Genomic DNA, 24,806 nt, shown 5'->3' with positions numbered 1-24,806 from the left:
TTAGACGTTAAACCTCATGCGAAGAGTTGACCCATTGGAAAAGACTCTGATGCTGGGAGGGATTGGGGGCAGGAGGAGAAGGGAATGACAGAAGATGAGATGGCTGGATGGCATCACCGACTGGATGGACATGACTCTGAGTGAACTCCGGGAGTTGGTGATGGACAGGGAGGCCTGGCGTGCTGCGATTCACGGGTTCGCAAAGAGTCGGACACGACTGAGCGACTGAACTGAACTGAACTGAGACAGTAAACCAAGAGATGAAATTCTTACATTTTTACTTTATGAAACATGTTCTGCCTTTCCCCCCAGAAAAGATACTGAAGGAAAGAGTCTCTTCCTGAGACTGCAAAATAAGATTTTATCCGAAGACAGGTACAGAACCGGGGCAACAATAGGCTCTTAATGAACATGGCAGTTGCTTAAACTGGTCAATTAAAAATAGAAATTGTTCTATTATTTTACTTCACATATATATATATATATTCTCAGCACTGACAGAATATATATATAATATACACACACATATACATTTTCTTCCACAGAGTTCATCTGAAATCCTCATTTTCCTTTATGATAGTACAATTATAATCTATGAATGTATATGAAAGTGGTTCATTAACTTCAGGCATCAAAAAAATAAAATGAAAAGATCAACCATTAGGAGAAAAACAAGACTAAAAATGACAGATGTTGGTTAATGCTCTCAATAATAAATAAAATAATATTATATCATTTTTATATCATATGTATAATACATATAAAATAAAATACTAATACATATAAACAAGAAAAGCAAGGTAGCAATCTTTATAAAATGACTGCTTTTTTTTTTTAAAGGAAAAACATTTATTTCTTGAAACAAAACAAATGCTTTTGCTTTAGATTTTGCTCTTCTTTTAAAAGAAATTTAAATATTATAACCCAGATTAGTGGCTCAGTGGTAAAGAATCTGCCTCCCAAGTCAGAGACTTGGGTTCAATCTACGGGTCGGCAAGGTCCCCTGGGGAAGGAAATGGCAACCCGCTCCAATATTCTTGCCTGAAAAGACCCCATGGACAGAGAAGCCTGGTGGGCTACATATAGTCCATGGGGTTGCAAAGAGGTGAACATGACTCAGTGAGTGAGCACACATACACCAGAAAGTATCTGGCAGTCAACCATGATTAAAATGAGAAAATTACATAATGGGACTCTGCAGAGATGTACCATATAAAGGCTTGTGACCAGAGTAACAAAAATGAAAGAACAACAAAAAGGTCATGTCGGCAGTTGGACATTGATATGGCCTATATTTTCCTCACCTTCACAATATTTCACTACAATAAAGAATAAATGAAATGAGGTTTTATGACACTTGTAAAAAGAAAATAGGCCTTATTTGTTTGTGGCACTGGTTACAAACTTATAACGTATTTGTAGAAATATCAAATGCTTAAAGAATTAAACAAATCTAACTTTAATACTGTTTATATTGAAAGTAGGATTTTATTTTTTTGTACAAAAATTTTACTTACATTTAAAAGTTCCTATTATCCATAAATCACTATATAGACTATAGAAGATGTTTATCCAGCTATACCAAGGAGGGAAATAAAGGCAATACACTTCAGGCTAAAAGTTAAGTATTTTAAACCTTTCCAGACAATACAAGTGGAGACACTGAGGAAAACAGTGGATTTCCTCCCTGAAAGAATGCTGTAGACATTTATTGCTTTGTCTGAGAACATTCTTCCTGATGCTAAGATTAACCCTACCTTCTTTGGGATAAAATCAACCAACTGGCTCTAGGTAGGTCTTTCAGTCACAGTAAATTAACTCTCTGACCACTGTAGATGGCTTCAGAAATAAGCGACTGATCCAAAATGTGCCAATAGCAACCATTCCAGTATTTTTTCCCCAACACAGAGACAGAAGCAATGCTTCTTTGATAGACAAGTGATGAGAAGTCTGAAGAACAAGAATGTTGTCTGTCAAGTTTCCCACCATTAGGAGAAAAGCTGGTCTGATTAATGCAGAGATAAGAGAAAAAGAAACTTCAAACCACATGCAAATTTCTAGTTCTAAGAGTCTGAGGGCTAGATCTGTTCTTGAGTTACAAGAGAACCCTAATGCTGTTCTCTTCTATTTTCCCCATTCTGACTGAGCTGGTTGGAGTTTAGTGTTTGCACTAGCAAACCTGACTTATCCAAGGGACTTATATATAACAGCACAAATCAACAATACCACAGATACTATTTATATGAAAGAGACGTTAATTTACATATTAAAAGACAACAAACTAGTTGAAAAGCTTTCTTTAGTTCTAATGCTATTTTCCCCTGCCAAGTTGCTGAGGTTTCCATAGTGCTTACCTTATCAAGATCTTCCCTCTGTGTCTCGAATCTAGCCCTCTCCCCTCTTCCTTAGTAAAGCCTCCTTACTTTTACCTGGAGAGCTTCCCAGGTGGTGCTAGTGGTAAAGAACCTGTTTGCAATGCAGGAGACGCAAGAGATGTGGGTTTGATCCGTGGGTCAGGAAGATCCCCTGGAGAAGCAAATGGCAACCCACTCCAGTATTCTTGCCTGGGAAATCCATGGACAGAGGAGCCTGGTGGGCTACAGTCCATGGGGTTGCAAAGAGTCGGACATGACTGAGGTGACTTAGCACTCTTACCTGCAAGAGCTCAGTAAGTATTAATAATTCCTTAATACCATCCATCCTGTTCTGGCCTTTTACAAAGACTTTGAAGAGTCTGGCCTTTTGCTTCTCTACTGTTGAGAGCGACTACAATTAGCTTTAGTTGATTTGTCTTCTAATCCTCCTCTGTGTGCTCCTGCTTCTATTGGCCAATGTAGGACAAGCACTTCCTCTTGAATTTGACTTTCACTCTTGGACACAGTGCTGATCCTGCCTTTTTCAAAGTTCTCTTTTCTCATAACCCTTTCTGATCCATGCTATGGAGGGGTAGATGTGATTTCTTCACAGTGTCCACAGAGGGCAGAGAATTGCATTTAGATGCTTTCAAAGCATTTTCACTGCCTTATGTTATCAACTTACTCTAGCTTTTTTTTAAAAAAATCAAAGATATTGGCTATGTTTATGAGAACAACCTAAACTATCAGAAAACCTTCCATACATGATCTGTTGTCTGCAGTTACCTCATAAGGCAAAAGTGCAGTTTCAAAGCCTCCACTATTAATGCGTAGACTATTTAAAAATTCCATAGAGATAGAAAGTGTAAGTTTCCTTTTTGGAGTAGGTTCTCTTGACATAATACAACTAGTGTCATTAAAATGTTAGTTCTATAAGGATGGTAGATTTTTGCTTGTGTTTCACCAAGCCCCAGGTCTTGGAAGAGGACCTAATACAAGAGATTGTTAACATCTGTTGGAAGGCTCACACATTGTGACTATAGGGCTGAATCATTCTGCTAAGTAATTGAATAAATGTTTGATTTTTCACTGTGTGTGTCCCTACAGTGTGGAAAACCCTGTGGAGAATTTGAGGCTGAATAAGAATGCATCCCGAAGAAACTTGATCTAGTAGGTGAGAGAAACAATACAAAAATAGGTACACTAGGGGCTCCCCTGGTCGCTCAGAGGTAAAGAATCTGCCTGACAATGCAGGAGAAATGGGTTCAATCCCTGGTCTCGGAGGATCCCACATGCCACAAAGCAACTAAGACTGAGCACCCCAACTACTGAGCCTGTGCTCTAGAGCCAGGCTCCACAACAAGAGAGGCCCGTGGACTGAAACTAGAGTAATCTCCCCTGGCCACAATAGAGAAAAGCCCAGGAAGCAATGAAGACCCTGCACAGCCAAAAATCTGTAAATAAATAAAATTATTTTTAAAAATAGGTATACTAAACATTCAATTAAAATGATTCTGTATTCAAGATCCAACAAATGTGCTGTTTGCTTTCCTGAGAAGCAGCACTCCTTTCTGTAGAGATTTGAAGTTATGCTGCAGAGGATTAGCTTTTGAGCTGTGTCTAAAAATATGAATAGAATTTCGACAGAGAGAATCTCAAAGGCAGAGAATGCCTTGCGCTAGAAATCAGTCTTAGAGTCTTTTCTGAGTCTTCATGAGACCAGCAGAAATAAAGAATGGTATGTTTCAATAGCTGAAAGAACTACGTAAATTATTAAGCACTGCAGCATCTTCAAGACACAACTATTTTAAGCACATCCTAGTGCCCTCCCACAGGGCCAGGGTTGCGGGGGAGGGAAGGGAGTGACTTTTCTGCCATTTTCACTTAAAGTGAAATGAGTAACTTGAAAACAAACAAAAAAAGCTTCTTCTATGTTTATTTTTAAGAGTTTATGTTTCAGTTTCCAGCAAGTGTCACATTAAACTCAGACTGCCTATGAAAGAAAAATACTGGTATTTCAAGAAAAAGCATGGTATTGTCTTTTCCTTACTAAAGTTCTGACAGGACCGAGCAATTCCCTGCAAATCTCCCTCCCCCTCTTCCCCACCCTGGAGCAAATTTTAAAGCCATGATTCATCAAACCGCAGTTAGACATTCTGAACTTTGATGACTCCTTCTGCAAAACCGGTTTGTTCACAAAATGGATTCTGCCTTACTTTTTCTCAGAAAGTCTCCTGTATAGTAGTGACATTCATGATACGAATGTTCTCTTCAATACAGTACTAGTTTTCACCAAAGCCCATCTATAGAGTTTTTTAAAAATATCTCATAGTGATATTAAACTTAGTATACTCAAACTACATAGAAACGTAACTTAGATGTTTTCGTTTAAAGGAAGTTTAGGAGACACTGCATTTTAAGAAGTCCGAGAGGCAGTTCTTCTGATCTGCATTTCATTTCCATATTGCAAATATCAAATGCTACAAAGAAGATTTGCCTAACCCATCAGTTCTAATCCCAGTGAGTTTTTTGTACTCTCTCTTTACTCAACTAAGCCTTTATTCTCTTTACACTTAGGATAGTTTAAGCAAATTTACCTGTGTCCACAGTAAATATGCCTCAGCTCCAGGCAGCTGACTTCTTGTTCACCCAGATGGAAATTAAACTGAAAGGTGCATATTGCAAGCACCAGCCACTGCCTCTTAAAATGCAAAACCTTAACCAGGCAACAGGATATAGTTTCAAATAGAAAGAAGAACTGTTGTTGAAACCAAAGGATCTTTAATTCTCTGGATTGCTCACTGTAAACCCATTAGCTGAATTTAAATTTCTTGGGGTTCTTCTGAACCTGGCTAACACACATGGAATTTAGAATTGTTTCCTTTTCACACTTTGCTTATTTTTAGTCTCTCCAAAAGACTCCTGGTTATGTAGCAGATTTAGGGAAAATGTTAGAATTTGCATGTTTGGCTTTGAGCTTAAAGATGATCTTGGTTATAAAAAGTGTGCAACTTTTCTCCTCTTTTTGGTCTTGTATTTTGATACTTATTCTATGACAGGTTTCATGACCTTCCATAATATGGATGTACAAAAACTATAAAATAGCTAAAAATTAAAAGAATAATTTTTATATACTAGCTAGCTACACAAGAGTCATATCAACATTTTTGTACAATTATGACATTGAAAGACATTTTGAATCATTCAGTTATTAAAATCAGTCTTAAATCCCATGCCATTCTTTTGCATGTTGAAAAAATATGGTATGTTGTTGCAAAACTCTTTCCCCTGAAACTACAGTAACATATGTTTTGCAATAGGAAAGTAAAGTTGCTTTAGGACCTTGTCAAAGTCAGACAATCAGATAACCATATACTTTAGACAAAATAGCTTTTAAATTCTTCATAATAATCAATATTTAGGGTACCAGGAGACAACGATCAGTCAAAAGCTTATTCTAATATCCACCGCTTCCTTATCTGAAATGGTGCAAACAAAATTTGTTGTTTACTCTCTGTTGGTGAAATAAATTTCTTTTTCAACTTCTAGTAGTTCAGGACCTGCACTTTCTTGGGGGTGCACACCAAGGAGCTTGTTGGTGATCTTTAGCTACAGTCCTACAGGGATGACAAGGCATCCCTCATCTTCATGGGAGAGGCATTGGGACCCATCCACTGCCTCTCCAACAGCCATAGGAACATCTACTCCCAATTCTGCTACATAATCTAGATCAGGTCAACAGAGAGGAGTAAGCAGGAGAAAGTAGGAATACCTTTTGAACAAGAAGAAATTTCTCACACAAATCCATGGTTTGGCCATTTGAATTTGCTTCTCTGAATATTCACATTTCCACCTCATTTCCATTGCTGTTTAGGTTGCTTGAATTTTTTTTAAAAAATATTTATTTATTTGACTGTGCCAGGTCTTAGTCACAGCATGTGGGATCTAGTTTCCTGACCAGGGATTGAACCCAGGCCCCTCTGCATTGGGAGCTCTGAGTCTTAGCCACTGAACCACCAGGGAAGTCCCCTGCTTGAATTTTTTTCCTCAACAGTTTATAAAAGCTCCCGCTATAGTATACATATCAGTCTTTTCTTAATATATGAAAATAAGATTTGAACTTTTATGAGAATCTAATGATTTTATTTGTATTTTTCCACATCTACTTTTATTTGTGTGTATTAAAATCTCTGTCTCTCTGTTAATCATTCAAGATTTCCATGCATGAATAAGTGTTTCCCAGCCCAGAGATTATGTATGTTATTTATGAGCATGCATACGTGCTCAGTCACTCAGTCGTGTCGAACTCTGCGATCCCATAGACTGTAGCCTGCCAGACTCCTCTGCCCATGGGTTTCTCCAGGCAAGAATACTGAAGTGAGTTGCCATTTTCTCCTCCAGGGGATATTCCTGACCCAGGGATTGAACTACCTCTCCTATGTCTCCTGCATTGCAAGTATATTCTTTACCGCTGAGACATCAGGGAAGCCCCATTTATATATTTACTTCCGTTTAAATCTTAGTTCTATCTGAAATATTTTTAATATGATATAAAATGCGGATCGAGTTTTCTGATTGTTTCTATTTAAAGAATTGTTTTAAATTATCTATTTAATCCATTGAATTCAAATAGAATTTGAAAATAGCATTGTTATTTAATTAAAAGATGTGAATCTATTGTTATATAGTCAACTGGGGTCTTTTTAACTAATAAATTTAGTTTTTAGAGCAGTTTAAGGGTTGCTGAAAAACTGAAGAGAAAATATAGAGAGTTCCCATAAAGGCCCTCTTCCTTAGTTTCCTCTATTATTAATATATTGTATTGGTATGGTACATTTGTTATAACTGGTGAACCTCTATTGATATATTATTATTAGTCAATACAAGAATTTACATTAGGATTCACTCTTTATGTTGTACAGTTCTATGGATTTTGCCAAATATAAAATACCATATATATAACATTATGATAGTATAGAAAAATGTCTCTGTCCTAAAAATCCCCTATACTCCACCTACTCATTCTCTTACCCTTCTCCCAGACTCGTGGCAACCATTGATATTTTTACAGTCTCTGGAGGTCGCTTTTTCCAGAATGTCATATAGTTAATATCATATAGTATACAACCTTTTCATACTGCCTTATTTCACTTAGAAATACACAGTTAAGATTCTTCCATGACATTTCCTAGTTTGATAACATATTTCTTTTTATTGTTGAATAAAATTCCATTATGGGTGTGGGTGTGGGTGTGTGTGTGTGTGTGTGTGTGTGTGTATGTGTATGCTCAGTTGCTCAGTCATGTCTGACTCTTTGAGGCCCCATGAACTGTGGTCTATGAACTATAGCCTGCCAGGGTCCTCTGCCCATGGAATATTCCAGGCAAGAATACTGGAGTGGGGTGCCATTTCCCATTTCAGGGGACCTTCCCAACCCAGGGATCGGACCTGCATCTGTTGTGTCTCCTGCATTGGAAGTTGGATTCTTTACCAGTAGCATGACCTGAGAAGCCCTGTATGGATGTATAATAGTTGATCCACTCACCGATTAATGGATATCTTGGTTGCCACCAATTTTTGGCAATTATGAATAAAGTTGCTATAATCACTTGTGTGCAGATTTTTGTGATAAAATAATTTTCTTAACTCATTAGAGTAAGTATCTAGGTGTACAATCACTGGACTGTATCCTAAGACTATGTTTAAGTTTTTAAGAAACTGTCAGGCTATCTTCCAAAGGGTAGTCCCATCTTGTATTCTTTACCAGCAATTAACAAGTGTTCCTGCCAACTGGAGTTTTGAATAAGTATTTATTACTCAAACTAATATGAAATTAGTTTACATATATATGTATTTTTATCACCACAAAGTTTTGCTGCAAGTTGGTTGACATAAAGAAGAAATCATTATGATAGCACAAATTACTAAAGGTTATAAAAGAATTTGTGTACAAAATGTATGGTAATTAAGCTAGCATTAGGAAATCTGAAATTTCACAATATTTAAATAGATGCTTTGCTCTCCTTGAACCTGGAAAGCGGATTTTGAACTCTTGACCTTAACACACACCTTAATTTTTCTCCCTACAAATTTCTTGATAATTTATCAAAATAAAATTAGTTACAGTAGCCAATGTGACCATTTTATTCTCTCTCCTTTTTAGAATAACATAGAGAGGAATGGTGATACCATATTCAGGGATAAAAAAGACTTGTGAAAAATTTTCTAATCCTAGCAAGATCCTGTTAGTAGGAGTGTAAGAACTGACTCAGTGAATTATTCACTGACTTTTCCTAAGTCACATAATAATAGATATTAAGCCTCCACTGAATTTGAATTTCTGTTTTATCTATGATTTATCACCCACAAAGGAAAACATAGAGAAGCAGAGATGCAAGATCTTAGCACAAGTGTGTTATCACCTCTTTTTGTTTGACAGCTATTGGAATTACAATTTGAACACAGGAGAGATAAAATATTTCTTAAAGTTATAAATTGGATTCACTTTTACCTCAAAATTCACGCCCTGAGACTAGCAGTAAATTTAACCTGAGTACGTGTTCAGCACTCTCTCTTGTCCTTGCATCACACTGGAATACAAGGTTTTGGAAAACCTACTGAAATGAGAAAGGGCACCACATTGCTCTTAATTTCAATGATCTCATTTGCTGATGACCATTTCAATAATGGGCACCTTCAGTAAGGCCCTGAGACCATGGCAATTGATGCTGACTTCTTCCATGTCCCATAGAGAGTCAGCCCCTTCTGTGACCATGCTAGCATAGAAGCATCTGAGGGGATTCAAGCACACTATATGATCTAGAAAACCCAAAGCTCTTGTGTTCCTTCCAGGACTGAGAATTGCAACCACCTCTTTAGGTTAGACCAACTACTTTGTGCATGTGGTATGTGTAAGTGTGTGTGTGTGTATATGTAAATTTATTTCAATTTAAAGTATTTTTCAAAAAATTAAAATAGATAAACCTTGCCTGTTTGTGAACATTGTATAAAGAATTTGAATTTCTTACAAATCAGTAAGAAATAGGCAGACGACCCTTTAGAAAAAATGGACCAAAAACGAGAACTGGAATCTAAGAAAGAATATATCCAATAATCAACATATATATAAAAGGGTGTTAAACTTCATTAGCCACTGAAGAAAGCTAAATTCAAAACCCAAGGTAATACCACTCACAACACCAGAATTGTTAAAATGAAAAAGACAATAGCAAATATTGACAAGGATAAGGAAAGACTGGATTTCTCATTTACTGCTGTTTGCAAGTGTAACTTGGTACAACTTTGGAAAACTAAGTGGCAGTATTGACTAAAGCAGAATGCATGCAAACACCATGACCTAGCAAAAGAACCAGAAGGTGTGTATAAGGATGTTTGTTGCAGCACGGTTTGTAATAGCCAGAAATTAGAAACATTCCAATATGAGACTAGAGAAAAATGGATAAATAAATAGTGAAATGTTTTTACAAAGGAATAACGTACTCTCTTAAGTCTCCTGCATTGCTAAAGAACCCACCTGTCAATGCAGAAGACTCAAGAGAAAAGTTGCTGAAAGACTCAACCTTGACCATTCTACCATCATTTGGCACTTGTAGCAAAATGGAAAGATGAAAAAGCTCAATAAGTGAGTGTCTCAAGAGCTGACTGCAAATCAAAAAAAATCGTCATTTGAAGAGTTGTCTTCTCTTCAGTTCAGTTCAGCTGTTCAGTCATGTCTGACTCTTTGTGACCCCACGGACTGCAGCACACACCAGGCCTCCCTGTTCATCACCAACTGCCAGAACTTACCCAAACTCATGTCCAACAAGTTGATGATGCCATCCAACCATCTCATCCTCTGTCGTCCTCTTCTCCTCTTGCTTTCAGTCTTTCCCAGCATCAGGGTCTTTTCAAATGAGTCAATTCTATCGCATCAGGTGGCCAAAGTATCGGTTTCAGCTTCAACATCGGTCCTTCCAATGAATATTCAGGACTGATTTTCTTTAAGATGGACTGGTTGTATCTCCTTGCAGTCCAAGGGACTCTCAAGAGTCTTCTCCAACACCACAGTTCAAAAAACCAATACAATATTGTAAATAAATTAGCCTCCAATTAAAATAAATTAATTTTTTAAAAAAGCATCAATTCTTCGGCACTCTGCTTTCTTTAGAGTCCAACTCTCACATCCATACATGACTACTGGAAAAACCATAGCCTTGACTAGATGGATCTTTGTTGGCAAAGTAATGTCTCTGCTCTTCAATATGCTGTCTAGGTTGGTCATAACTTTCCTTCCAAGTAGCAAGCATCTTTTAATTTCATGGCTACAGTCAACATGTGCAGTGATTTTGGAGCCCCATAAAAGAGTCTGTCACTGTTTCTATTGTTTCCCCATCTATTTACCATGAAGTGATGGGACTGGATGTCTTCTCTTATTCTTACGCAATAACAAGAAACCATTTCTTGATCAGACTGTGACGTGCAATGATAAGTGGATTGTATATGACAACCAGCAGCAACCAGCTCAATGGCTGGACTGAGAAGAAGCTCCAAAGCCCTTCCCAAAGCAAAATTTGCATCAAAAAAAGGTCAGAGCCACTCTTTGGTGGTCTGCTGCCAATCTGATTCACTCCAGCTTTCTGAATCCCAGCGAAACCATTACATCTGATAAGTATGCTCAGCAAATCACTGCTGCTGCTGCTAAGTCACTTCAGTCTTGTCCAACCTTGTATGACCCCATAGACGGCAGCCCACCAGGCTCCCCTGTCACTGGAGTGGGTTGCCATTTGCTTCTCTAATGCATGAAAGTGAAAAGTGAAAGTGAAATCGCTCAGTTGTGTCTGACTCTTTGCGACCCCATGGACTGCAGCCTACCAGGCTCTTCCATCCATAGGATTTTCCAGGCAAGACTACTGGAGTGGGGTGCCATCGCCTTCTCCAGCAATCACTGAGATGTACTGAAAACGGCAATACCTGAAGCTGGCAGTGGTCAACAGAAAGGGTCCAATTCTTCTTCATGACAATGCCTGACAACACAATGCACAACCAGTTCTTCAAAAGTTGAATGAACTGGGCTACAAAGTTTTGCCTCATCTGCCATATTTACATGACCTCTCACCAACTACCACTTCTTCAAGCATCTTGACAACTTTTTTTCAGGCAAAACATTTCCACAACCAGTAGGATGCAGAAAATGCTTTCCAAGAGTTAGTCAAATCCAAAGCACAATAGGAATAAGCAAACTTATTTCTCGTTGGCAAAAATGTGTTGACTGTAGTGATTTCTATTTTGCTTAATATAGATGTGTTGAGCTTAGTTATAATGATTTAAAATCATGGTGTGAAAACTTAATTTTGTTTCCACCAACCTATTACATTTTTACACCATTCATACAAGCATGCACACACATAGCATTACAAGCTAAATTTTCACAAAATAATACTTCCTTATAAGTGAAACATACTGATACTTTCCATGTTGTTCCATTTCATTCTATTCTACTCCTTTCTTTCTTTTTAGCGTTGATCAGTGCATAACAAATTGACTTCAGAATTCACAAATGATTTTGATTTAGCAGTTAAAACATTGCTCTAAATGTGTCTCCACCTTCAAAACAAACAAAATATTGTCTTACTTTGGCTTGACCCTAATGAGAAACTTAGGAAACTATTTTCCTTTCAAAGTCCATGAGGATAAGTAGATTCCAAATCCCTGGGAATTCTAGTCATGGTTAATTCTTTGGCAGATAGGGTGATAACTTTCATTTTTCCCTGTTAAATCCATATCAAGGAAGCAAGATAATGTATCTAAGTGTTATTCCTTCACATTCTCAATTAACCACCTTCCTATACTGATGTGTTAAGAACAGAGGTTCTCAACCTTTTTAGCACCAGGGACTGGTTTCTTGGAAAACAATTTTTCCATGGAGAGGAGGTGCAGGGCGGATGGTTTCAGGATGATTTAAGTGCTGTTACATTTATAATGCCACCGTTTGATCTGATCACCACTGTCACTGTAAAGCAAACAATGAGGAGTGGCTGTAAATATAGATGAAACTTCACTGGCTTGCTTGCTGCTCACCTCCAGCTGTGCTCCCTGGTTCCTGGGATGCCAAGTTTAGAAGATGAAGTTCCTTCCTCCAACTTGTTACACATATATGCTTTTGTCTATTTTTGCTTCAGTGTGATGATACACTCCAATGAAGATTCACTCCATTGGCCTTCAGTATCTTCATTTGACTACTTCATTGAATGGGCAGGAGGATAAAATTAAAAAAAAAAAATTCTCTATTTCACATGATGTTGGGAAAAACTGAGTAATAATAACAATCAATAATTTAGTTGTGTGTGATAATTATTTGAGTATCTGACATTTCCAGAGATAAAGGGAAAACCATTTAGAACACTGTTTCTCAAAATTCTTTAACCTATGCAGACATTAGAAATACAAACTAAGGCAGTATTTTCATTGACTGTGGATAATGGGTGTGAGAAAGCTGTGGGGAAATTTTGAGATTTCAGAGAACTGCTGTTTTTGATGATTCTGAATATACCTCTTTCTCCACATGAAAAGTAATGCTTCAGTTCAGTTCAGTTCAGTTCAGTTGCTCAGTCGTGTCCGACTCTTTGTGACCCCATGAACTGCAGCATGCCAGGCCTCCCTGTTGATCACCAACTCACCAACACACACACTCATGTCCATCGAGTCAGTGATGCCATCCAGCCATCTCATCTTCTGTTGTCCCCTTCTCCTCCTGCCCCCAATGCCTCCTAGAATCAGAGTCTTTTCCAATAAGTCAACCCTCCACATGAGGTGGTGAAAGTATTGGAGTTTCAGCTTTAGCATCAGTCCTTTCAAAGAACACCTAGGACTGATCTCCTTTAGAATGGACTGGTTGGATCTCCTTGCAGTCCAAGGGACTCTCAAGAGTCTTCTCCAACACCACAGTTCAAAAGCATCAATTCTTCAGCGCTCAGCTTTCTTCATAGTCCAACTCTCACATCCATACATGACCACTGGAAAAATCATAGCCTTGACTAGACAGACCTTTGTTAGCAAAGTAATGTCTCTGCTTTTCAATATGTTGTCTAGGTTGGTTATAACTTTCCTTCCAAGGAGTAAGAATCTTAATTTCATGGCTACAATCACCATCTGTGGTGATTTTGGAGCCCCAAAAATAAAGTCTGACATTGTTTCTACTGTTTCCCCATCTATTTGCCATGAAGTGATGGGACCAGATGCCATGATCTTCGTTTTCTGAATGTTGAGCTTTAAGCCAACTTGTTCACTCCCCTCTTTCACTTTCATCAAGAGACTTTTAGTTCCTCTTCACTTTCTACCATAAAGGTGGTGGCATCTGCATATCTTAGGTGATTAAAATTTCTCCCGGCAATCTTGATTCCAGCTTGTGCTTCTTCCAGCCCAGCGTTTCTCATGATGTACTCTGCATAGAAGTTAAATAAGCAGGGTGACAATATACAGCCTTGACATGCTCCATTTCCTATTTGGAACCAGTCTGTTGTTCCATGTCCAGTTCTAACTGTGGCTTCCTGACCTGCATATAGGTTTCTCAAGAGGCAGGTCAGGTGGTTTGGTATTCCCATCTCTTTCAGAATTTTCCACAGTTTATTGTGATCCACACAGTCAAAGGCTTTGGAGTAGTCAATAAAGCAGAAATAGATATTTTTCTGGAACTCTCTTGCTTTTTCCATGATCCAGAAGATGTTGGCAGTTTGATCTTTGGTTCTTCTGCCTTTTCTAAAACCAGCTTGAACATCTAGAAGTTCACGGTTCACGTATTGCTGAAGCCTGGCTTGGAGAATTTTGAGCATTACTTTTAGAGAGAACCTAAAACAAACGGGTGGAGGAAACCCCTTACTTAAATCAGATGTTTTGCCAGATTTTGTCCAAATACTTTTGCTCTGTTAAAGTATGATATGTGTGAGAGACTGCATATTTTGTATCCTTGTTTTGTTTCCTTTTCACTATCAGGTCTGTACTATAGGAGTAGAGATAAGTATACTGTGAAAATATAAAACATAATAGTTACTTTAACTCTCTCCCCTCCCCCTCCTTTTCTTCATTTTCTGTTCTCTCCATGTAAAATAAATGGAACTAATGAGTCATCTTCTAGAAACAGCAAGACTGGTGACTCATTCCTCCAGACTTGTAGTATGTGGCTTTTACATACATGAAGCATTTAACCAGTTATTATCCCTTAGCTGCTAATGGTAACACATGATACATTTTATTTCCAGATCCCACTTGACAGCATTATTGGGGGGACACAGTTCCTAATAGATTACTCACAGAAATCTTTCTTTATGGTTAGTGACTTTCTTTTTATATTTGGGAGTTTCATTGCCTTTATTTTATTTTATTTTTTTTTTAAATTTTAAAATCTTTAATTCTTACATGCGTTCCCAAACATGACCCCCCTCCCACCTCCCTCCCCACAACATCTCTGGTCATCCCCATGCACCAGCCCCAAGCATGCTGCACCCTACGTCAGACATGGACTGGCGATTCCATTCTTACATGATAGTATACATGTTAGAATTTCCATTCTCCCAAATCATCCCACCTCTCCCCTCCTCTGAGTTCAAAAGTCCGTTATACACATCTGTGTCTTTTCCTGTCTTGCATACAGGGTCGTCATTGCCATCTTCCTAAATTCCATATATATGTGTTAGTATACTGTATTGGTGTTTTTCTTTCTGGCTTACTTCACTCTGTATAATTGGCTCCAGTTTCATCCATCTCATCAGAACTGATTCAAATGAATTCTTTTAACGGCTGAGTAATACCCCATTGTGTATATGTACCACAGCTTTCTTATCCATTCATCTGCTGATGGACATCTTCATTGCCTTTAGAGTTACAGCAGCAATTTAATTTTGGAAAAAAATGTTTTTCTAACTTGTTGTCCTTAATTCTGCCACAGGTATTACATCTATTGTTGCCATTATACATTTGCCAATGTATTACAAATCCAAACATACAACCCAATTCCTCCACATTAATGCTACCAGTAACCACAAAAACAGGACAAAATGGGTCCATATGTTTCTTTTAGGTAGTCTTCTAAAAGCTACATGAACTTTTTTCTTCATTTCAGAGGAGTGTCACTGTGCATGTTCCAATGTTTCCATTGTCAAAATCAGGAATAAAAATACAAATATGATAATTTTGTGTAAGTATCTTTTCCTTTTTCACCTGACAAAAAGAAATGTGGTATGAAAAAGCTGGTCTACATCTGTCCAAGATGCAATAATATCAATTTGTGATAATGCCAATCAATTAATTAGTTGGCACCTAATTAAATAGTTCAAAACATACTTGTTATGGTAGGTGACTATATATATATATATATATATATATATATTCTTAAATATTTAGATGATCACCCCTCTTCAGGATATGTTGACTTCATTAACATTAGCACTGAGAATTTAGAATATGTTTTAAAAATTGACAATCATAAGAAACTATCTTCACTGATTTTTCCAAACCTGATATATACATACATAATAACCTGAGATATCTAAGAGGAAAAAGAACTACTAAAATGTAGCATACACTGAACTATAATACTATGAGAGAAGTCATACTAATGCATGGTTTAATGGAAACATCATATATAACTTTGTAAGGCTTCAGGAAGAATAAAAATGAATCATCATCAAGATTACGAAACAAATTTCCTTTCCTTGAGTCAAGTGGGAAATTTCTTGTGATACCTGTTCGTTCTGAAACAGCTGTTACTCCACTAATCCTTTCATTTTGTAGTTCTAGTTTATTGTTCAAATTCTGTAGGATACTAAGGATCTATTTGCATGAAAGTTTATATATAACAGTCTATAAAAAGAATTAATGTATTAAGCCTTCCTCTAATGTCAATATTTTCTTAAAATATCATAATGGTTATATTTCTAGAATTAACTTTGAGATTTTGAGACAATTTGGAACTTTATGTCTTTTCCATTTCTTATGTATATCAACAAGGTGTATGCAAGCATAGAACATATTTTGTTTTGAAGGCAGGAAAAATGCTGGTGAAATAGAAATAGAAAACTATCCACGCTGATTCACATTATTGTATAGCAGAAACTAACACAATATTGTAAAGCAATTATAACTCCAATTTAAAAAATAAAGAATAAAATAACAAAAAGGAAAAATACCCAGAGTTTTTTAACACTAAATTTTGCAGATATATTCTTTCTTAATTCTCACAAGAATTCTAGTAAGTTGGCAGCCTAGAAAATATTATCCTTATTTCACAAAAGTTGAAACAAATTCAGGGAAATTAAATACGTCCCCCAAATAACATAATAACTAGTGGTGAAGTTGAGACTTAACCAGTGAGAGTTTTATTTTATTTTAAAGTTTATGATTTTTCATTTCACAATTCGTCTAACTAAAAAAAGTATGTCAGTCGTTGGTATCAGGATTGAGGCAGATAGTACTGCATACTTGAACACCTCTTATATTCTGCTCCCCTGAAAAAAGCAGTGCAAACTAAAGTGGGGGGAAAAAAAAAATCTGTACTTCCGTTTCTTTTCCTTTTTGCTGTCAGCTCTGAGTTGGCTTAGTGAATAGTTTTGCAATGCTTGTTTCACTTTTGGGCAAGGCTGAGCCCTGTATTTCAAACAAAAGACAGCCAGTTACTAACTTCTGGTTGCTAGGTGTGGCCTCCCTTGAAATTCTATAAAATCAGAAGCTCAAGGTTCCACTTCCACCACAAACCGTTCAGAGGAGAATCTCTCTTTAGTTCTTTGTACGGAGGTGAAAAAAACCAAAAAGGTAAGTCTTGGTTTTCCTTTAAGTTTTGGCTGTTTTGATAACTTTTACCGTCAGTGTTTAATGTTACTACTGTGGAATTTATGGCTAGCTGCACTTATATCTTTGACAAACATTTCTGTAAGATTACATTGGGAATTTATATTTTGGGGATCACAAATTGCAGTTTTATTTTTACTTAGTTAAGAAATACAATTTTAAAAACAAGAAAACTTTGCTTAATACTGGCTTTCTGTACTGTTGGTGAGTTACCATGGAAAAGAAGAGATGAATGTGTTTGTTCCCACAAGTTATGAGTTTCCAAGATCTGTATGAACTTTATGTAGAAATCATGATGGATGGTGGATGTTTGTGGGGAGCCAGGCCTGAAGAACCCAGAGGTGGGTTTCAGGGACTTAAATAATTTATTTTTTTCTTTAAAAAAAAAGATTCAGATCTCATAGTGGAAATTATATCCTTTGTAATTAACATCTTAAATTAATGTTATGTTCACTCATGCAGTATAAATAAATAAGAGGATCCACTTACTTCATTTAGAGAGGGTGTGGCCGCATTCTTTCCCCTGGAGCCTCTGTGTCATAGACTGGCTTTTCAAGTGCAGATTTGAAAACCTAAGGGGAAAGGAAACACTTCCTGGGTGGTGTCAGATAAGTTATCCCTTGGGAATGTCATTAGAGCCCTCTAAAAATTATTCCACTTAGTAACATCTTGATTGTCGAATGAGCTAATAGCTATAAAACTCCTTAGGAAAGCAAAAAGCATATCTAAAGTAGAGATTTTACTGGTGTTGGATATACATGCAAAAGTGAGGGATTTTTGAATCCTAACCATATATCTGGCTCTTGTTTATTACAAATGTCCCTTCAAAATTTTGTCTTAGCTCATTCTCAGTGTTAAGTTAAATGATCTGATATCTAATTTTTAGTGCTAATTAATCAAAAACTATGTACTTTTCTTGCCTAGTTTGTGTCTAAAATTATGTTTGGACTTTGAAAAAGCAATATTCTCCTCTGCCCACAGGAATGTATTTTTGTAGGCACATTGCAGAACACCTCAAATGTGGTAAAATGCCAGTTTCATAATTTCAAAATTCTTAGCCTCTTCTCCAGAAGCTGGGTTACCACCCTAGCCCCAGGCTCAACCACATCTGGCACACAGCCATCATTTGACAGATGTTGACAGAATAGTTAATAATAATATTATTAAGAAACCAGCTAGAGTTTCGTGGTTATTAAATACTTTTTCAATCAAAAGATCTGCAAAGACTGGTTTCTATTGATGTTAGCTTGCTCAGCTGCTGCTTAATCTTCTCTACACCCATTAAGTGATGACATATTTGAAACCAGCGGACATATTCTTTTTCAGTGATAAACCAAAAGCTATCTTTTGAGTAAATTATTTCCCCTTTCTTTAAAATGGGAGAGATTTTTATGAGAAAGATAAGAATAGACACAATTTATGTAATACCTTCCTTCACTATGGACTTACCTGGCAGCTCAGACCCTAAAGAGTCCTCCTACAAAGCAGGAGATCCAGGTTCATTCCCAGGATCAGGAAGATCCCCTGGAAAAGGGAATGGCTATCCACTACAGTATTCTTTTTTTTCTTTTTTCTGTGGTGAATGAAAGTTCAGTGCTTATTGTAAGGCGCCATACAAGGAATCTGAGACAACTAGTGCCCAAGCATGTCCAACTCCCCAGAGGGTTTCAGCCAAGGACTTTTTATTTTTTTTTTAATTTGTATATATATATATATATATTTATTTAATTTTTATTTTTACTTTATTTTACTTTACAATACTGTATTGGTTTTGCCATACATTGACATGAATCCACCACGGGTGTACATGAACCCCAAACATGAACCCCCCTCCCACCTCCCACCCCATATCATCTCTCTGGATCATCCCCGTGCACCAGCCCCAAGCATCCTGTATCCTGCATCAAACATAGACTGGCGATTCATTTCTTACATGATAGTATACATGTTTCAATGCCATTCTCCCAAATCATCCCACCCTCTCCCTCAGAGTCCAAAAGTCCGCTCTACACGTCTGTGTCTCTTTTGCTGTCTCGCATACAGGGTCATCATTACCATCTTTCTAAATTCCATAGAATTCCTTGGACGGAGGATCCTGGTGGGCTACAGTTCGTGGGGTTGCAAAGACTCAGACGCTACTGAGCGACTAACATCACTCCACTTTTCTTTCGCTATGCTAATTTTTTCCACTTCCTGGTACTTGAGGTGAAATTTATGACTAGCATTTCAGAGCTGTAATGAATCTCAGCTACTGTGCATTCCAACTCTTATTTTTATAATTGGAGAGCCCTCTTCACTCCAAAAGTTAAATGTTTTCTTCAGGTCATATGGCCAGCTAAAGAGAGTCAAGATATGGGTCAAAACTCCTCAGTTCTTATTTTTACATCCTATAGTTGTGGATAGAAAACATTAGTTAAGTTGGTATAGATATTTTTCCTAAATAATTAGCACTGATACACTATTTGTTCATTCAGTGATGTTTTCCAGCATACTAAGTACCAGGCATTCTGCCAGGCATGGTAGATTATCATTGCCCCCGTGGAATGCCACTAAAAATATAGCTGAGTAAATAAATAGAAAGTGATAATGCAGAACAATAGGGGCAAGTGTAGGGGTGAAGGCAGGATGCTTTGGGAGAGCACAGATGGTTGGTCGCTTACCCCAGTGTTGAACTAAGGAAGACCCGTCTGGAGGATGTGATGAGGTCTAGGCGAAATCCTCTCTAAGAAACATCATTTAGGCAAGGAGAATTGGGTATGGAGGATGAAATAGCATGCCAGGCAAACAGAACACCCTACTCAGAGGCCTGGAAGTGAAACATTCATGAAACTACCTTTCATAAAGTGTTTCTTCATAAGTCATGCCTTTGTATAGTCTAATTGCCTTTTCTCACATGAGTAGGTGTGGGAAAGACTTGTGAAATCTATAATCGAGGAAAAAAACTACACAGGCCAAAGCGCTGAAAAATAAACTCCCTCAGGCTGGAGTAAAACCTGCCACGGTCTCCATAGGCTTACTGTGAATGAATTTGATTCTTAACTATACGCTATTAAAAATATCATTGATCATTAAAAGCATATACACTCTTTTGGAATCAGAAAGCATGGATTTATGTATGCCTTGATGCTTGCTACTAGAATCTAGAAAACTGACAGAAAAAATTACATTTTTCCCCCAGGTAGAAAATGGGGATAATGATGTCCTCTGCAAAAATCTATTTCTGCTGCTGTCTTTGCAGAACTCTGATCTTTCTTACTTACCATCAGGAAGGCATGATAGATCACAAAACTCAGTTTCCTCTGTCAAAAATTCTGGAAGTAGGGTTTCATGAAGCTGACAGAGATAGAAAATGTGGTTTTTAAAGTTATTAAAAGCAGTCTTGTAATAATTTCAAACCTTCAGAAAAGTTGCAAGAATATTGCACAAAATTACATATACTTTTTACCCAAATTCCCCAAGTGTTAATATTTTACCACATTTGCTTTATCATTATCTTCCTTTTTCTTCTTCTACCCACTCTATATAGTTATTTTTACTGTCTCATTTAAGAGACCACTGCAGATATGGTGTCCCTCTGTCTCTAAATACTTCAACCACAGTGCAGTTTAAAAAGAAAAAAAATCAGGAAATTAACTTTCATACAATGTCTTAGTTTTCTCAAACTGTACAGTTGGTATAATTGCTAACGTACCATTTCTAGAATACCTTTCTCTTACATTTAGCAAGCATCATTTAATGCATATTTACTTTCTTTTAATTTCTTGCTGAGTGAGAGGAAGAGAGCTCTCTTATGACATAAAAATATTAATTTCTAGAAAGTTATACACTTTTTCATAGATAAATGAGATTGATAGGCAGTGCATCTTCACAGGTTATTAATTAGAACAACACTGGAATTTTATTAATTTCCATGTAAGTCAGTCTATTTATAGATGTTCAATTTCATCTTCAAATTAGATGATGCTAAGGACTGAGATGAACTTGGTTTCAAAGCTCATTGGTAGCCAGATTAAATATATATTGAGCCAAGGAATATTAAGAAAACAGGCTCTTCAATACCTAGTACATATTCTAAATGTTGCAACTAAAAAAAAAGAAAGATGGAAAAAAGCCTCTTGTGAACTCATGGGATTATTCATTTTTTATTAAAAAAAAATTCTAATTTCTAGACTGGATCATTCTTTGAATAGTAAAAATATGTGACAAACATTTATATACCATGTTGAAGTTTATAAAATGTGTTTGCATGCATTATTTGTTGATAGTTAAGAGATCTTACTTTTAAATTATTAAGTGGGTTTTATCGAGTACAACATATTGGTTTTCATGCAGAGGTTAGGTATTGAAAAGAGAATGGTTTAGCAATACAATTTGAGCAAAATATTTTTGCTGTTTGTGGTATTTGTAAGGTGTGTTGCAAATATTCAAGGTTCTGTTAAAACATGGAGTTGCATTTGAGCACTTAGCTAGCAGTATATGATCAAATCTACTTCCTGCAGGGAGTTGTTTTTTCTTTTTTAACATCCTGTCACAATCTTTGTATCTTTAAGTTTTGCTGAGAGCTTGTGGATCTTATTTGGCTGAATTGAGATTCCATTTTCCTCTAACTGTTTTCCTGAAGAAGGTTCTATTCAGGCTGCTTCTCTTTTCCAGACCACATTCCAGATCACTTTTTCAACCAAAATCTAGGAACACAGAAGATATGGCACAAAGCTGTGTTCTCTGTGGACATGTGTGAAATAAATTATTTAACCCTTTTATTTTTGTTATTTTGTCTAATATAATAAAGAAATATTTTCTAGTCTTTCTCAAGTTTATTCTTTTAAGAAATTAATGGATGATATAAGCTTTTTTAAGTGAAAAAATTGTGATGTACAGTAAAGTTTCCATAAAATTTATTTTGAAGTTGTGAGGCTCATTTAAAAAATTATATTTGACAATATTCTTAATCTCCTCTTTGATCGCTTTTGAAGTTTTTCGATTCTAATTGAAAAAAGTGGAAATATTGGAACATCTGTTTCTATTACGGAGGGAAAATTACTCCACTAAGTGACCAATTGTATCACTCATTCTAAGAATTCTACTTTCTAAAGGGCATGGATGAGATAAAAAATGGATATTTTAAATACCTGCAGTCTTGCCAGAAATTGCAAGATGTTTTGTATATGCCAATTAAGCAAGAGGAAAATGAAACTCAATGTGCCAACAACAGTTGCAGCAGATTATGGTGTAATAGGAACTAAAACCTTGTGCAAAATTGTACACCATGACTTTACCTCAGGAAATAGCTTTAAATTGATCAGTTGTTGGGGGGATGAGATTAAATAGTGCACAATATATTGGTTCTCCTCACAGATGACAGAACAGTAATTTGAACAATTCCCATGATAATTAAGTAGAGATAGTTTCTGCTTTGGATATTATTTCCCTCATGTATTTAATCTCATTACTTAGAATTTCTACCACTTTTCAGCAGGTGGGGATTGAAATACTTTGTCTGAACATACCGGTAAAGAATCAGGCTATGGGTTTTACTCCTCATGAGTCATTTAGCTTCACAAGGAGAATTTAAAACTGCTAAGATCATCCTTCGAATCTCTTTCAGATGTACTCATAATAGCAGTCTCCAGAGAAATAAAAGGGTGTGGAGAGATCGATCAGCATAGAACTGGAGCGTAGGCTCCTAAAAAAAAAAAAAAATCCGAGACAAAAAGGATCCTTGAGGGCTTCTTTTGCAGATAATGCAGTAAATGCATTAATTTTTAAAATGTACTTCAAGTTTTAAACATATACATAGCTTATTAAATAAAAATATTGCTGAACGATGATAGTAAGTCAAGCAATTTTCTTTAACATACAATTTTCCAAAGGAGGACATGCATGGTGCAGTTTCACTCTAAAGAATCCTTTTTAGAGCAAAGCAGCTGGTATAAAATAATTCTTTTCCAAGATTATTTCGTATTGGGTAAAAAAAGAAAAACAACACATGTAGGATGAGAATTCAGACAGCTCAAACAGAAGAAATGTGAGTGTAGTGATTATTCCAGGTGCTGAAATAATTTTATACCAAGGAATGGAAAAGAAAACTGAATTATTTCAAGGAGAAATCTCACAAGAATATCTTTTTTTTTTTTTTTTTAAGGTAGAGTTTTGAGTCTGAGTTCACTCCTGTAGATTGCCATAGATTATCTTAGCTTATAAATGCCAGTATAATGTTCTTTCTCTACCCAATAGCTTTGTTCAAGTCCTCATTAACCCTACATAGATTCTCCTACAGCTTACTAAGTGGTCTCTAATCTTCCATCTTGCCCATCTCCTAGGCATTCTCTATGACACAGGATGAGTCATCTTTCTGAAATATAACTTTCTTTTAAAAAAACCCAGTAATGTTTATCCAAAACTTTGGAAACACATTTGAACTTTTAAATTTGGGCTTCTTGAGCTAATAAACTCTTATCAACTTCCCAAATATGACAAGCTTCTCTGTTTTGTTCTCTTTAACTTTTTAGCCAATTTAATCTCAAACCTTCCCCCAAAAGAGTCTCAGATCACCCAGAACTTCCTCTAAAAATTGTTCTTAAACTTTTGAGTTTTCTTAGGAAGAGCACATGCTGGCTTTAAGTTCTTTGAGGCAAAGGATGTTTCAATGTTTTTATGCCCTTGGGGCTTGGTATACAGTACATGGTGAAATGAAGCACCAGCTTTGCTCTTCACAGCTTATCTGTTTACTTATAGACATCATCTGAGCCCTAAGGGTAGGCCTGAATATACTGAGAAAGAGCTACATTTCTGAGGCTTTGGGTTTCTGTTCAAGGGTAGTAGAGTCTCTTTAAAATAACTTCAAATCTAGGGACTTCCCAGGCAGTCTATAGGTTAGGACTCCTGCTTTCACTGCAGTAGGTGCAGGTTCGACCCCTGGTTGGGGAACTGATATCCCACATCTTTTGGCATGCAGCATGGCCAAACACACACACACACACACACCTACATTTAAAAACAAACAAACCAAAAAACACTACATGTAGCATTGTATGATGCTCCTAGGAGTAATCCTGGAAAGTAAAAGCAGGGCTGCTCTATGTCTTACATATGTAAGGGAGTGGAGTGGTATGTATATGTGTTGAGTTTGTGGTTTGTAAAAACATTGACCTGTTTTCTTTTCAGATCCTTCAAAAATGGCGATGGTATCTGAATTCCTCAAGCAGGCCTGGTTTATTGAAAATGAAGAACAGGAATACATTGTAAGTCAAGAGACAATAAAATAGCTCATTTAAATAGTAGTATTAAAATAGAAGCAAATGTAAGTGAATGGACAATAATTTATTTCTCATTCACAGAAAACTGTGAAAGGATCCAAAGGTGGTCCTGGGTCAGCAGTGAGCCCCTATCCTACCTTCAATCCATCCTCGGATGTTGAGGCCTTGCATAAAGCAATCACAGTTAAAGGTAACTCTGTCTTCCCCAAACAGTCCCCTCCTAGACATTTCAGAATGGCTACTAAAAAACAAACATGTGCAATGGAAAGAGTCTGCTTCATTTTGAAGATAAGAGATCTTTATCAATGAAGATACACTTCCTTTCTCAGCACTTAGGAGATTTTGATTAAATCAGTAG

At 36.7% G+C, this 24,806-nt stretch overlaps 1 protein-coding gene and 1 long non-coding RNA gene across 19 annotated transcripts in view; one reads left to right on the top strand and one right to left on the bottom strand.

Annotated features, from left to right (window-relative positions):
- LOC105607837 (uncharacterized) overlaps window positions 1-17,738 on the bottom strand; it is a 70,139-nt gene extending 52,401 nt beyond the window's left edge. For 5 of the 15 annotated variants that reach the window (XR_009599556.1, XR_009599547.1, XR_003588111.3 and 2 more), the window contains exon 1: window positions 4,952-5,021. This is a non-coding gene — a long non-coding RNA (uncharacterized LOC105607837). Of the gene's footprint in view, window positions 1-2,655; window positions 2,775-4,951; window positions 5,022-10,160; window positions 10,405-17,681 lie in introns of those variants that run through there. The other 10 variants (XR_009599554.1, XR_009599555.1, XR_009599549.1 and 7 more) reach the window with 3 other exon arrangements.
- Window positions 6,662-24,806, top strand: part of ANXA1 (annexin A1) — a 33,223-nt gene continuing 15,078 nt past the window's right edge. For 2 of the 4 annotated variants that reach the window (XM_004004305.5, XM_060410906.1), the window contains exons 1-3: window positions 17,091-17,156; window positions 24,357-24,433; window positions 24,530-24,638. In XM_004004305.5, coding sequence (XP_004004354.1) covers window positions 24,368-24,433; window positions 24,530-24,638 — 175 coding nt within the window. In that variant the 5' untranslated portion in view covers window positions 17,091-17,156; window positions 24,357-24,367. Of the gene's footprint in view, window positions 6,732-17,090; window positions 17,157-24,356; window positions 24,434-24,529; window positions 24,639-24,806 lie in introns of those variants that run through there. The other 2 variants (XM_060410907.1, XM_060410908.1) reach the window with 2 other exon arrangements.

This window comes from Ovis aries, chromosome 2 (assembly GCF_016772045.2).
Source record: "Ovis aries strain OAR_USU_Benz2616 breed Rambouillet chromosome 2, ARS-UI_Ramb_v3.0, whole genome shotgun sequence".
Taxonomy (NCBI): Eukaryota; Metazoa; Chordata; class Mammalia; order Artiodactyla; family Bovidae; genus Ovis; species Ovis aries.
The sequence above is the reverse complement of the archived record's forward strand: the minus strand, read 5'-3'. Positions and strand labels throughout refer to the sequence as shown.